This window comes from Chenopodium album, chromosome 26 (genome assembly GCF_948465745.1).
Source record: "Chenopodium album chromosome 26, dcCheAlbu1.1, whole genome shotgun sequence".
Lineage (NCBI taxonomy): Eukaryota > Viridiplantae > Streptophyta > Magnoliopsida > Caryophyllales > Amaranthaceae > Chenopodium > Chenopodium album.
In genome coordinates, this window is record NC_137859.1 from 33,783,265 (window position 1) to 33,799,019 (window position 15,755).

The following is a 15,755-nucleotide window of genomic DNA, read 5'->3' on the forward strand; positions in this document are numbered from 1 at the left end:
AAATTATGGTTAGGCATTCCTTCTATAAGTTAGCCCCTAAATTTGAGCAGTTTTGCTAAAATTCCATAGTTCATTATTGTTTGGGATTAAAATAAATGAAACTCAGTAGTATAAATTTGGAACAAAGGAAGTAAATTTAATAAATACTCCAACAAGTTAAATATTATTATAATACTAAGCAGATTGGCCAATGTGTACCTTATTATTAAGGTCACCAAAAAAAATTGCTGATTGGAAATATTCCATCCAAATTGGCATATACTTCCTTTTTTTATTAATACTTGCAACATTTCCTAAACTGAAAATGTCATAATACTCGACTATGATTTAGTTGAAAGTGGCACTGTTACCCTAATTACACAACCATTGAGCGCAAGGTCATAGGATTAAAGGCATCGTTCATTACAGTACAATGCATATCCACCTACCTTCAAATCCTTGCCCTGCCCCAAAAGATCATCACCTAAGACTTCGTTAAGTATACATTACCATTTGTGAACTAGACATGACAATAAATTAATAGACAAATCACAAGATAATACAGGTAGATTTCATTTGTAGAGTACATAATTCCTGCAATCCTAACCATGAATTAAATTTGTTACAACTGTCAAAAACGTAGATTCCAGTCACACCATCCAGATAGAGAGTGGAAGGCCTCAACAGCTTTAACCTTAGTAAGGGTTGTAACGACTCCGTCCCCGACCACCGCCGTTATAACCACCCCGCTTTCCTCCACTAGAAGAGCCCCCCCTTCCACCACCACCACTTCTACCGCCTCGATGTTGCTGTGGAGGGGGAGTCTGTGGATGCACACCAGGTTGTTGCCTACAGCCAGAGAACAAGGCATTTTACATGTCAGAGGAAAACCACACATCTCAGACCAAAGAGGAACAAAAATTCATGTTCATCCTTCTAAAAGTAATGAAACTGAAGTACCATATTAGATTTAATGATATTACTATGAAGTTCAGCTTGGAAAGATATGCAAGGGAATAAAGGTCAAATGCTGCTTTCACCTCTAAACTTGTGACAGGAATAGTTTTGTGTCACAATTGATTCACATTGAAATTCAACACAAAAACGCATGCGCATGCACACACACACACACACACACACACAAGAGGCTCTCATGACTGAGCATACAAATATTCTGTACTGGTGTCAACAACTGGACTAAAATTAAGTTGTGTCTTTGAACCTGAGAGAGAGATTATAATGGCTCTCATGACTGAGCATACAAATATTCCGTACTGGTGTCAACAACTGGAGTAAAATTAAGTTTTGTATCTTTGAACCTATATCCGGCTATATGCATTGAGTTGTAACACATCAAATCATAGAGTTTGCTCTTATACCATACTACTCGTGTCGCACAATTAATTTAGCCATATCTATTTTGAGCATGGAGCATCAGAAGCTATATCTCCAGTCATATCATTGTATGATTTCAAAGAGACACCATTCACCATTTTGAGATCAAAAGGGTATCTTATAATTTGCACAAGTAATTTAAAGAACATTTGGTTGAGCATAGACCCTCCCATGTTATTTAGAAAGACATGCCTTGTTAAGTTTTGAAGGCTATTACTTCCTCTGTTTTTTAATAGTTGCAACACTTCCCTAAAATGGAAATGTCACAATAGTTGCAACACACCATAAAAGGGAGGTTTTTATAGTGAAAATTGTACTATTACCTTTAATTAAAGCACATGGCCCACTTGATTATACTCTTAACAACCTTTTAACCCCATTTTATGTATATTATAACATGTGAGGTCCACTTTTCTTAAATACCGTGATAAAGTGTGTGTTGCAACTATAAAGAAACGGAGGAAGTATGTTTCTAGTCCACCAAAACCCTCCAATTCTATAACTTGTTTTTTTACATCAAGCTGCTCCAGCAAAAGACAATGGTGATTGCATCAAGCTCAAACATTAAGAAGACAAAGGTCCCAACAATCTTAAAATTCATCATACTATAGAGCCTTAATATAATCACAAATATGCTCCTGTAACTAGTTAGAATATTGGCCTAGAGATTGAATGAACAAGCCAATGTATCTCCATTTCTAGTACTTGAAGCAATGTTCCATTAATCCATTGTTTGCCAAATTTCAAGTGTTCTCTCCAACCCAAACTATGGGCCACAAAAATTAAGCTCCTAGATACCTAATAATTTGTGCCTCCAGATTCCAGTTACAGAGCACTCATTGCCTTCTTCTGCAGCACTATGGAATACAGTGCATAACTACACCAATCATTGGAAGCCCATAGAGGACAAAAGTTCTCTTTACAGTTTTTTTTTTCTTTTTTTTTTTTTTTTTTTACATGGACTTGAATCTTTCTGAACAACAGTTTTAACTTCCTTGGAAATAATCTTACTGTAAGGCACCAGCAATATGAAATCGTTTAAAAAGTTAAAGGTATGTACACATAAGAATGGCTATTGTATCCTTCCCTGCCTCTAAATCCCATTGTCTAGCAAATAAACCTCAGAGATCCTGAAGGTATTAAGTAGCACATAAAGACGAGATTTTGATTTGACCAACCTCACGAGCCAAGCACTGACCTACAAGAAACTATAAGGACGAAGTGCTGCAATCACACTTGCACAACTCTGAATCTAGATACAGGAGTACTGCTGGTCAACCAGCACTAAGTTTGAAAGTTTAGACAATACAGGCCTTAATCCTAAGCAAAATCTAGTAGTCTGTACAAAATATACACCAAATTCTACGACACATCTTTCCAGAATGGGAGATTGCCATTTGAAGCATCGGAAAGAAGGAATATGGATAAGAGAGAGCAGTAATTGTTAAGCAACAACAAAGGCAAAGCAGCAAGGTCCTTTCTTTTATCTCAGCTAATTAAGAGAAGTGGGCAGGGAAAATTAACAGCCCAAACTAAGATGATGAAAGGGCGAAAAGTAGAAACTAAAAAACAAATATCGTGAATCAACAGTAGTAACTTACAGTACATATCCAATCCTTCCATCGGGTAGAAGCATCGGCATCATTGCCATACCAGCAGGACCTGAACCTCTCCCGCCGCCATAAAGCAGTGGCTGAAAAAAACAATAATAAACGTCAGAATTCAACCTGAACAACAAGGCACAGGGAACAGACTGGTACATCAAACTTCAAAAATATTATAAAAAAAGTTAACAATAAAAAAATCACTTCTCATTTTGGTTAAAGCTTCAATTATGATCATTTATGCAAGACATACAGAAAAACTGATGCAAAATTAAAACCTCAGTTATGTAGCATCAGAAAACCTTCTCAGAACTATTAAACAACAACAATAAAACCTTAGTCCCAAAATGATTTGGGGTTGGCTAACTTGAATCGTCATAAGGAAACGTCCAAAAAAAGGTGCAGACAACATTAAAGCTACTGGAACATTTACCCACATCCAATCCCTATAGTACTTCCTCGATTAGAATACGGCAATATTTTCTGATTACCTATCGTAAAAGGTACTTTAACAAAGCACATGAAAAAAAAAAAAAAAAAAAAAGGAAAAGGAAAGAAAAGAAAAGTAAAAAAAAAAAAAGAAAAAAACAAAGAAAAAAGAAAAAACAAAGAAAAAAAGAGCCCAAATCCTCTGCATTTATCCAAATACAATCCATATAATACTCTCTCAAGTAGGATAAGAAAATATTGTCTGATCACCTATCATAAAAAGTACTTAACAAAAAACAAGCTCAAATCCTCCCAAGGTAATGCATAGACTTTAAGCTTCCAACACTTTTCTAGGACAGTTGCAGTGTTCTCCCTCACTTGGAATAAACAGAACCAAAAGTCATAACAATTAAAACTCAAGGATCCCTCAGCTCGATTCATTTAATCACATATAAATTACGGATACTAAAATCATAAAAATGCAGGGTTCGTAAATTGTAAATGTTCAAAAAGACTAAAGTGGAAAATAGCTGCAGATATGCAAATCTTAGAAGCTAGAACTCTCTAATGCGCTCAGGTTACCTCTTTGAATGCACCTCACCTAGATTTTTAAAAAGCACTCTGCCCCAATCATCTAGTGCCTAAGTCACTCCTTAGACACGCCTCTTTTATATACTGCTCACTCTTTTGAGTTAAAATAGATAAATATTTGCAGATAGGCAAGTTCTAAAAACTCCCTCTATTCCAAAATTGAAGGTCCTGCTTTTTTTATTGAATGTTCCTTTTTGTCTCAATATGGAATATTTCCTTTGATGTCCTACAATTCCCACTTTAGCCCTTATTCTTTCCCTTGTCATTATTACACTATTAAAATTCCTATCATACACTCACTCCTCCCAAACTAACCAATTAAGCCCCAATCCACCCCCACCCACACCCCCCCTTCTTCTCTATAGTCTCTCCCTCTTGACCATCACCACCAACTTCACCAGCCAACAACGCATAAAACCCAACGTCACAACCCAAGATCAGTCCATCTTCAAGATACAACTTACTACAATATAAACTCCAGCCTCTCTGCCTCTACCCTGTGGCCAGCCCCCTCTCTCTTCCTTGTCTAACCACGACACCACCTCCGTCTCCAATCTTGAATTCCACACTAGTTCCAAAAAGTTCACTCTTGTCCACATGTTTTAATCTTAAAAGTTTAAATTGTGGTGGTGTGGGTTTTGGTGCTGTTAAGTTCTTGACTTCTTGGGGGGGTCGAATAAAACCTGAGCGGATATATATTAACTATTAAACTAGCAAAAATCCCCAAATTAGCAATCCTGAGAGCTTTTTCAAATATGAAGATTCCAAAGCTTGTGGCTTTTGAGACCATAACATGACAAGAAACACAAGAGTGCCAAAGAAAAAAAATCTATTGGTTTGGGTAATGAGAACTGAAGCAGAATGATCCTACAGCTATAACTTCATCAAAGTCTTAACTGAATAGAAAAACAAAGAAATTAACATCATTTTAAAAAATTATAATAAGGTTGCAGAAAATTCTTTGTGAAGGGTGAACCAAACATGCAATACTGTCACAATAGTTTCCATGCCATGCATCTCCTAAGTTATAACTCACTATAAACAAGTAACAATCATTGGTCCAATTTACAAACTCAAATCACCAAAACAAATAATTTGACATAAGAGAAAGTCAGAAAGTACATCAGACAACACCATAATGGCCTTTAAGGAAGATAATATAGAATGAAGTCAAATTATCTCCTCACAATTTAAAAGAAATTCTTACTTGAGTTAGGGCTGGAGCCCCTGGAGCACCATATCCTGCACCAACAGCACCATATCCCCCACCAAACATGCCATAGCCAACACGAGGCCCGTAATTAGGAAGTAAAGCCGATCTCTGATGATTGGACCCTGATGATGATTTGTCAGCCTGTGGCTTTGCCAAAGAGCAATCTAGAACTTGACCTGTGACCCCCAGAAAGAAACCGAAGCCCGAGCAATTAGCAGCATGCATCAGAGGATATAGAATCTAAGAGAAACCATCAGGACCAAACAAGCGAACCAACAATATTACCTTCAAGTTCATATCTACCGGTGTTCTTCAAAGATTTCAAGGCACTTGACCTTTCTTCAAAATGCACAAAGCCAAATCTGCTGTTCTCTTGCCCAGCTTTTGCAGGTGGCAAAACAACTTTGGTAATTTTCCCATGTCGCCCAAATAAATCCTTTAACATATCTTGCGTGACATCTTTGGGCAGGTTCTTGACATAGACAGCCTTAACCTATCAATTTTACCCACATGAGATTCAATTACTTGCCCTATACACTTCACACCATGAACCAAATTCAAATCAACAGTTAACAAAATTACATATGATGCAATCTGTCCTTATTACACATAAAATACTTGTATAATATTAGACTCAATGGCCAACTTAAGGGATAAATATATCCAGACTCCAAAGACATCTTTCCTACAACCCAAAAGTTCATAATTTATGGTTGAAGTGGTGGCTCATAACTTCATAAGTCATAAAGCATGTCACAAAACATAGAACACAACATATATAACAATCAGTAAGGAGACTAAGGAGTAAGGAGTGAACATAGGTAAGGACTATACTCAATGTAATGCAATCATGTTGCCAGGCAAATAAAAAGTACACCTACATAGGAAAGCAAGCATTCTCAACTTCTCAAGCCAATAATTGATAGATTTATCATTGTATTAGCAATTTTTTAGTATCACCATTATCCGATCCAAGATCATCCAACCATACATCATGTTGATATAGCACAGTATACCCCCAACCAGTTGATGCAATTAATAAAGTACATAAGCTGAATCTTTAAAATGTAAATCCAACTCATACACAGTGTGTTAAAAAAGGCAGGCAGCACAAATATGGAATAGTGATCCAAGAGCCTATAAGAATCCATTATTATCAGTTTATCACATATATAAACAAGATTAACAAAGCACAAGAACTGACAAAATCCACTGCCAAAGGTATAAAATTTATGCACCTTAAGACAACCTAAAGGCTATCATCCACAAAGCTTTGTGCCTTGGTACCCTGAGACACATTTTATTATACATAAATCTTCCCTCTGTCCATACATTAACTAAGTAAGCTACTTTTGACAATAGAATGCTAGAAGAAATCGAGTACTGTAATTAGGTATTCCAGAAATTATTTGCAGGCCTCTTAAAAGTTAAAATTACTAATTTGAACACACACACACACACACACACACAAAAATGACACAGATAATTCAACACTTGTGAAGGGAAAAGAAACAAGGTAAGATACCTCAGACACCCCAGAAGATTCGGCATTTGATCCGCTCTTAGGACTAGGGTCAGCCCAACTGACTGTAGGAGACTTATCACCGAGCCTGAAATCAGCTTTTGACATCTTCTGCCTTGCATAGTCAGCACAAGCATGATTATAGTACTCAATGAATGCAAATCCGCGGTTACGACTGGAATTTTGTAGGTCCTGCAATTATATCAGATAACCAAATTAACAAAAAGAGTATCAGTAGAACATGCCCAAATTATAAACATAATTAAGATATACAGGATGCAAAGGAGATGCATTAAAACCTTCAGGAGTTCAATAGCAATCACTCCAGGCCCAAACTCTGAAACTGCATTCCTTAAGTCTTCTTCTCCCAACGTTTTAGGAATATTACCAATAAAGAGCTTATGCTTAGCTTGTGATGAGGAACATCTTACTTTCTTGCCCTGGAAAGATATACAAATAGGTCAACCTACTATACAAGTGTTAAAGCCTTTGTTTGTCTTGCAAATTTACAATTATCCCCTTTCACCATTACTGTTCTCAAATTAATCAGCATGTATAAGGTATAACTAATTTGCATTGGCAGTCTAGTAGAGCCTTTCACCATTACTGTTCTCAAATTAATCAGCATGTATAAGGTATAACTAATTTGCATTGGCAGTCTAGTACAATTATCCCCTTTCACCATATTGGATACATACAAGTACTCATTAGGTGTATTCTAGATGAGAGCCTTCTTATAAGAACAACAAAGAAAGCAATCCCAGGTTACCTTCAGTTCAGTGCCATTCAATTTCTCCATAGCTTTAGAGGCCATCTCCTTTGTCCTGAACATCACAAAAGCATATCCTTTGTTTTCACCTGGCTCTTTGCCTTTCATTATCCTAACCTGTAGTCACAAACAAACATAGTCAAAAACATGTCATCATTCTACATCTAATCCAGAGTACAGCACACTGAAACAAAAACATACCTCCACGACTTCTCCTATAGATTCACAAAAGCCCCTCAAATCTTCCTCGGTAGCATCTTGAGGTATATTGCCAACATAAACTTCTGAACCATGAGGAGGAAGTGCAAGGAGTTCAGCATGCTTTTTTTTGTCATCCCCTTCCTCCATATCAATATCTGCATCACCCGCTTTTTCAGTACCATCAGCCTCCTCCTCTTCTTCTTCTTCTTCTTCTACTTCTTCCTCTTCCTCCTCTATCTCTTCCACCTCCTCTTCTACCTCCTCCTCTTCTTCCACCTCTTCCTCCACTTCTTCTTCCACTTCTTCATACTCAACCTCTTCCTCTAATGTTTCTTCAGGATCATTTTCCCCATCCAAATCTACCTTCTCCTCATTTTCAATCTCCTTTTCTGGTTCACTGGCCTTCTCATTTGTATCTGGGACTGTAGCTGCTGCTGCAGCGGCTCTCGTCCTCGGCATCTTGTATATCCAATCTGGAAGGCTTGCTAAATTGCTGTGGAGGAAGCACAGAAGCCGGGTGCAACCCAAAAAAGAAAGAAGAAAATGGTAGGAAGGAGGAGCAATCGAAAGGCCAAAAGGAGTTGCACGGTAAGAATCTCAAATGAATCTGTGCCATGATTTACGGCACCAAGGAGTTTGAAAACTGAATGAACAATAGAACTAACAGAAACAGGCAAGAAAGAAAACTGAATGACAAAGAAGAGGATGAGGCAATGCTCAACAGGTGCAAACAATGAATTTTTATCCGATAATTAGATAGGGACTTCTGCCCAGACAAGCAAAAGGCAAGTTTTTAAGTTTACATCTAGCGATTATAACAATGGATACAGATCAAAAGAAACAGGAAAAAAAAATATAGTAAATAATGAGAAATCGGTATCAAGATAGCTTTTTAGCTAAAAAATATCGCAACATTAATTCGATGCTTGGGCGTAATAAGAACTGACTGCCCAGATTAGATAAGCCAAACATGGGGAATTATATGCAAATGTCATTTGTTAGAGCTTATGTATAGGATTCTTAATTCAACTCAAATTATACAACAACCTAATTCCCAAAACTCCATTAATCATTCAAACCCTAATCAATTATAGTGAGGGTTCAGCAAACGTTTCGTCACAATTGGAGAACATAACCCCTGGTAAATTTCAACAGACATTCAAAATCAACAATAATAAACACCCATTACACAAAATCATGCATTCAAACTTGGATCCACTTTACCCACAAAATAAAAAAATCAATTTCATAGCTTTGTCCTAACATTTATAAAATTAAAGGGTTCAGCAGCACAACATCAACCAAATTTGACTCAAATTCTTCCCACTTAAGAAAATCATTAACAAAAATTTAACCTTTAGAAGAAATAAATTATAACCAATAGTTTAATAATCAATCCACAATAGAAGAACCATAAAATATATTAAATTAACGATTAACCCTAGAATGTGAAATTGAAATTCGAAGAAGAGAAAAAACACATCTTTACCTCAGAAGCTGCTTCAATGGAGGAGAGAGAAAGCTGAGAAGCTGCTTCAACAGTATGGTAGATTCAACTTTGAAGAACAAAATGAAGAGAAACGTTCGTTTGTTCGTTGTTCCTGTGTTTTGTGTGTTCTAGCGGCTGCTCAACAAACTTGCTAACAGGCTGGTTTACACAAAAAGGCAGCCCAAGTTGAAGTGTCCGCACGGATGTTTGAGCTCACACTTATTTTTCTTTTTCGCATTCGCACCGTTTGGTCTAATATACTTCCTGGTTTCTTTTTAGTTGTTACACTTTTTTATTTGGAATTTTTAAATTAATTGCAACATTTTTCATTTTGAACATTTATTTCACTCTATCTCTCTCCTACCCACATGAGTCGATCTTATATTTCTCTCTATCTCTCTCCTCTTAAAAAACTGTCTAAGATACCGTGAAAATAAAAGTGTAGCAACTGAAAAAACGGAGGTAGTAAATTGTTTTGGAAAATTCTATATAGTGAGTAGTGACTAGTGATCCTTTACTATTGCGCTTTTTACGTTGTGTTCCTCTTTTGGGAAGTTATAAATTAAAGAAGTTATTGCGAGCAGATGCCCGCACACAAATTTCTGTGCGGCTGGTTTGACTGATATGTTTTGCTTGTTGGTTGATATGTTTCATGTGTAAGCTGATATGTTTCATTTGTTGGCTTATATGATTTTTGTGTTGGTTAATATATTTTTTTTGTTGGCAGACATATTTTTTTCCTTCTCGTTGGCTGATATCAAACATCATTTGGCTTATATGTTTCTTTAGTTGGTTGATCTATTTATTTTTTTGGCTGAAATGTATATTTTAATTGTTGACTTATATATTTTATTTTATTGGCTGATGTGTTTATTTTGTTGACTTACATGTTGTTTTTGTTTGTTGATTTCATCTGACTAATATGCTTCATTTGTTGGCTAATATGTTCCTTCTGTTGGCTGATATGTATCTTTTGTTGGATGATATGTTCCTTTTGTTGGCTGATGTGTTTATTTTATTGGCTTACATGTTGCTTTTGTTTGCTGATTTCATCCTTCCATTGGTTGATATACTTCATTTGTTTGCTGACAATCTGACATGTTCCGTCTCTTGGCTGATATATTTCTCTTGTTGGCTGATATATATCTTTTGTTGGCTAATAGGTTCCTTTTGTTGGCTGGTACATTTTGATTGATATCTAATATAAGATATTTATTGCTTATATATTAATTTTTTTTTGGCTTATATGAGTCATTCTCCTCCCTTTTTTTTATTATAGAAGTCATTCTTCTTCATCTTCTTCTACTTTGTTCCTCATGCCACCCTTCAGCCTTCTCCTTTGTTCTTCACTTCCCCCTAATTTCCTCTTCCACAATCAACCCCCACTAGCCACCAACAACAGCAACCACCATCAGTCTAGCCACTAGCGCCGAACTGCCACAATCAGTCACAACCCATCAACCATCACCACCACCAAACCGCCATAATTAGTCCAACCATCATCAAATCAGTCAAACCTCCATCAAACCACCACCAGCAGCGAATCGCCACAATTAGTCACAAACCATCAAATTCGACGACCACCAACAGCGAACTCCGTCTTCTCCTACGTATCCACCAACTTCAATTGCTTACCTATTTCGATTAAATAGCAGCCTTAGATTCAATCGCACCACCAATCGCAGCCTTAGATTCAATCGCCACCAATCGCAATACGCCTAACCACGAAAACAACAACGATTTGCCCTCGCCTCCACCACCAGCGTTTTGTGCTCGTCTCTACCACTAGCGAACGCCCCCACCACCAGTGAGCACCTCCTTCTCCGCCATAACCTTACATCCGTCATCTGCTTTCTAATCGAGCAAATCATCTTCGACTCAAAAACAAATCATCTTGGATTAATTGTGATTGTTTTATGCAATTGTGAATTTTTTATTTTTATTTTTATTTTAATAGATAAAATGGAGGAGCAGAGGAGAGAGAAATAGGGAAGAGAAAAAGGAGAGAGAAAGAGAAGGGAAAAAAAAACAACTTACCCGCACAAACACTTGGCCCGCAACCAATAGTTTGTGTATACATTGTAATTCTCAGCTGTAATTGGTAACTGTACAGTGACCTTGCCGTTAACAGATTTTGTTTTGTAGATTCAATCAGCGTTAGTGAGGCGCACTCTCTCCACATATAAACTTTTTTCTTGATTTGCTGTTGAAAGATGTTATGTCAAAGATTTTAAGGGTCTTGTTAGGGCTTAAGGGAGCCAAATTAAGCACGAGTTTGGCAAAAAAATAATGTTGATGCCTAGGTTTGCATATAAATAAAGTCTCGAATTGCGTGTTATTATTTTTTTAGCCGTTGAATCCCGAATTTTTTCATTAATCTCGAACTTAATTTGGAACTATACAATGAGGAATTTCATGTTATTTTTTGCCTAATCTGAGGTCAATCTAGAACTAGTAAGAGCCAAAATGACCCCAAAACTTTAAAGGAACATTTTTAAACACCCGCAAATCAAGATAAAAAAAATATTAATATGTGGAAAGAGGACCCCACTAACGGTGATTGAAGTAACAAAATGAATTCGTTAACAACAAGATAACGACAACGTCATTCTATTATATTACTAATTATACCAAAGAGTTATGTTTAATCACCAGTCCAAGTAGAGGTTGAGTGTTGAAATTGCAGAAGCAAAGGCTATTGTACTCGGAATGCAGGTGGCTCTTCAATATAATGCAGAGGAGATTATTGTTGAGAGCGATTGTCTTAACATTGTTAGCAAGTTGAAGTCAAGAGTAATGAATGCCCGTACCTTGGGATTATCCTTAGATATATTTATGGCTTAGTAGCTAGTAGAGCTGGGCATCGTGTTGTGCTGGGCTGTCGTGGGTCGTGCCTCACCGCACCAGGAGGTGGCTCGTGTCGTGTCGTGCCATGCCGAGCCACCAAATGACACACCTCAGCCCACAGCACGACACGACCCACATACTTGGCGGGCTAGGTCGTGCCGGGCCGTGAGCTAGCCCATTATTTTTATTATTAATTGATTAATTTAAATATTTATATTATTTATAGTTCTTTATATTATTATGACTCTTTATACTTCCTTCGTTCTTTTATTATTGCACCATATAACTTGGGCACAATTTTTTTGGTAGTGGAAAAAAGGAAGAGAGATAGAGGGGTAGAAGTACAAAAGTAACCATGTGATGTAAGCATAAACTAAAGAATTAAGTGTTTAAAGTAAGGGTAGATTGAGTATTTACATTGGGAACATAGATATTTTGTTTCCTTAAATAGCTATGGTGCAATATTTGTGAAACTTCCTTAAAAGGTAAGTGGTGCAATAATTAAAAAACGGAGGAAGTATTATTTTTATTTTTAGAATAATTCTTTTTATTTTTATTAATCATAGTTTTTTTTTAATTATTTTTATTGTTATGGGTCGTGTTGGTGTGCCAAAAGTTTGTACCGCCCGTGGGTTCGTGTCAATTTTTTATTTTTTGTTCACGGCACGGTCCACGGCTCACCCCTCGTTCCTCATGTCGTACCGTGCCGCTAACGGGCTCGTGTCGTGTCGTGCTTGTGCTGCCCACGGGCCGGCGCGACCCGGCCCATGCCCAACTCTAGTTGTTAGCTTTTGTTCAGTCCGTTCATTCATGTTTATAAAGAGACTAATGTTGCAGCACATGTAATTGCTCACCTCGCCCCTATTGAGTACTCTACTCTGATATGGGTAGGGGAAGGACCTGTTGCTATCTGTTAGAGATAATATCGGAAAATATGTGTGATATATTTTCCATATGAATCTTATTAGGAGAATAGAATAGCTTGTTTATTATTCATCAATAGGTAGAGTATTTATACAAAACCTAAGAACATAAGATAGGAAACAATCTTCCTAAAAGATATACTTAAATAATATCTTAACATATAATAAACCTAAATATATTATTCTCCTAATAAGATTCATATGGAAAATATATCACACATATTTTCCGATATTATCTCTAACACCCTCCCGCAATCGTAACGGCAGTAAAACGAACGTTGCGATTGGAAATTGTTAGAGATAATATCGGAAAATATGTGTGATATATTTTCCATATGAATCTTATTAGGAGAATAATATATTTAGGTTTATTATATGTTAAGATATTATTTAAAAGAGAGAATAGAATAGCTTGTTTATTATTCATCAATAGGTAGAGTATTTATACAAAACCTAAGAACATAAGATAGGAAACAATCTTCCTAAAAGATATACTTAAATAATATCTTAACATATAATAAACCTAAATATATTATTCTCCTAATAAGATTCATATGGAAAATATATCACACATATTTTCCGATATTATCTCTAACACTATCTCTGATGTAATAGCAGCTGATCATTGTTTATCTTTCAATAATAATTAACTGCCTTGCTTATCGGTTAGAATAAAATATCAAAGGGTTACAATAATTAACTTCCAAAAAGAGGAGGCATGAGGCATGACGTGGAAAATGCAAAACTAATTATACTTGAGGGTTACAATGGTTGTCTCACACTATAACTTGTAAAATTAGGTCGAACTAACCCAGGCTAGTTGACACTCCTATCTTCACCTCTAGTTTTAGTGAATGACAAGTGCGTGGAGTGTTATATAGTCTATGAAAAAGAGTTTTGGAAAATTATACCATGTACGTGCCTTATGTTTTATATGATTTTCTTATGATGAAACCCTATCTTTTACCTTATTTCCCGAGGTAACCCTAAGATTGCAAAATATTATTAACTTGAATGGAAAAAGTTACTGCGTTAATAGTTTACATTTTTTCCCCATTCAATCTCATTAGTTGAGCGCTTTCTCTCTCCATTAATGATGGATACAAGCAATATACTCTTTCACCACCTCCGTCTTTACAATTTCAAAATTACTTTAAACTTAACAGTTATATTAAAGAGTGATTTTTCTTATTTTCTTTCTATTTTAACCATTTTAAATTTAAAAATTATTAAAGTTAATATCTTTTCCATCCAATTTAAAGTGTTTTTGCAAATTTATACTTAATGCAGTAGTGTAAAAGTTAATGCAATAGTGTAAAAGTTAGGGTTACATAGGAAAAACATGTAAAACCAAGTAATATGGTACAATATCCCAAGAGTTTTACAACTCTCAAATTTGCAGACTTTAAATAGGGATGAGAATATGAGATTAATTATCTATGTTTTATATTATACAATCGATTATAAGTTTATAACAAGTTAAACATGTATTGGCATAATAAAGGAAGATCCACCTTATCACCCATGGTTTTTATTTTATATTTATTTTATTTTTTTATTTATTTATATTTTTTGACATGAGCTTAAACTTACACTAAATCACATTATTAAAAGGCGATGAACTATAATTAGCCGTGGTTGCGAGGATATGCGCCTGGTCTACACGCTCTCTTTATGAACCTTGTGGATGCTATACCATGAAAATGCCTTACTTGTTCGGTGAATGTTGTTAACCGTCCATTTAAGACTTACATATGTAACTGTTTCATCATCCTTATCGTAGAAATGGAATCCGTGTAAATTGTGACAGTATGTAGCAAACGTTGTGTTCTCCACTGAAGACCTTCTAGACAAGCATTCATATGTACATGTAAGACTTAATTGCTAAGCACAATTGGGAGTACTATTAGTCATTGCTACAGAGAGGCTAATCGCGCTGCTAATTGGTTAGCTAATTATGGAGTAACGGCTACGGAGAAGATAGTCATCTTTGAGGCGGTCCCGGAGGATCTTCGAACCGTTTTATTTGAGGACTTGAGGGGAGTAACAAGGGCTAGGATGATCCCAACCGAAGCCACTTAAAGTAGGAAAAAAGGCTGTTTTGTGTTCTTTTGCTTAGCCATCTAGTTTTTTAGTTTGTTTTTGTTTCTTTGGTTTCTTTTGTCTGGTTTCTTGTTACTTTCGTTTTTCTTTTTCTAGTTCTTTATTCTAGGTTCTCTATTTCTCTTTTAGGGGCTTGCCCCTCGTGTGCACCAAAAAAAAGAAAATGTCGATAGTTGTGATTAATATGGAAAGTTGAAATTAATCCTATTGTTACTTGTTCCATGGCGCGCATCTATGTTGCTTGTTCCTCTCAACTCTTCTTTTTTTTTTTTTGAAGTGGGAACTTGGAAGTATCAGGTATGTTAAGAGTAACAAGTATGTTAGGAGTCTTAGGGCCTGTTCACATTTACTGAACTGAGCTAAATGGAACTGAACTGAATTGATTGGAGTTGAACTGAACTGATTGGAGCTGAACTGAACTGAGCTGAAATGAATATTTTATGAGACAGGGAAATTAGGAGCTGAATTGAACTGATTGGAGTTGAGCTGAATTGAACTGATTAGAGCTAAACTGAATTGAAATTAAGTAAATGTGAACAAACCCTTAGGAATTAGGACTAGATTTTTTATTTTTGTTATTTTTTTGAAAAAAATAAAAAAAAATCAAAATGCCAACATTTCATGGTGATTGGACTTTATTACCCTTACAACTCCCTAACAACTTTATGGGAAATTCACTATTATTTTGTT

General features: G+C 36.0%; 1 protein-coding gene across 2 annotated transcripts; it reads right to left on the reverse strand.

Annotated features, from left to right (window-relative positions):
• Positions 1-228: 228 nt before the first annotated feature.
• Positions 229-9,399, reverse strand: LOC145617638 (heterogeneous nuclear ribonucleoprotein Q-like). Of its 2 annotated transcripts, none has more exons than XM_081672360.1 (9): positions 9,193-9,399; positions 7,704-8,196; positions 7,503-7,619; positions 7,033-7,173; positions 6,737-6,925; positions 5,497-5,704; positions 5,206-5,387; positions 2,976-3,067; positions 229-828 (listed from the first exon to the last, which is right to left on the reverse strand). In XM_081672360.1, exons 2-9 carry the CDS (start codon positions 8,160-8,162, stop codon positions 675-677), a joined length of 1,542 nt encoding a protein of 513 aa, XP_081528486.1. In that variant the 5' UTR covers positions 8,163-8,196; positions 9,193-9,399; the 3' UTR covers positions 229-674. The 2 variants fall into 2 exon arrangements, with proteins under 2 accessions (XP_081528486.1, XP_081528487.1); XM_081672361.1 differs by having other exon boundaries at positions 7,704-8,310.
• Positions 9,400-15,755: the final 6,356 nt, after the last annotated feature.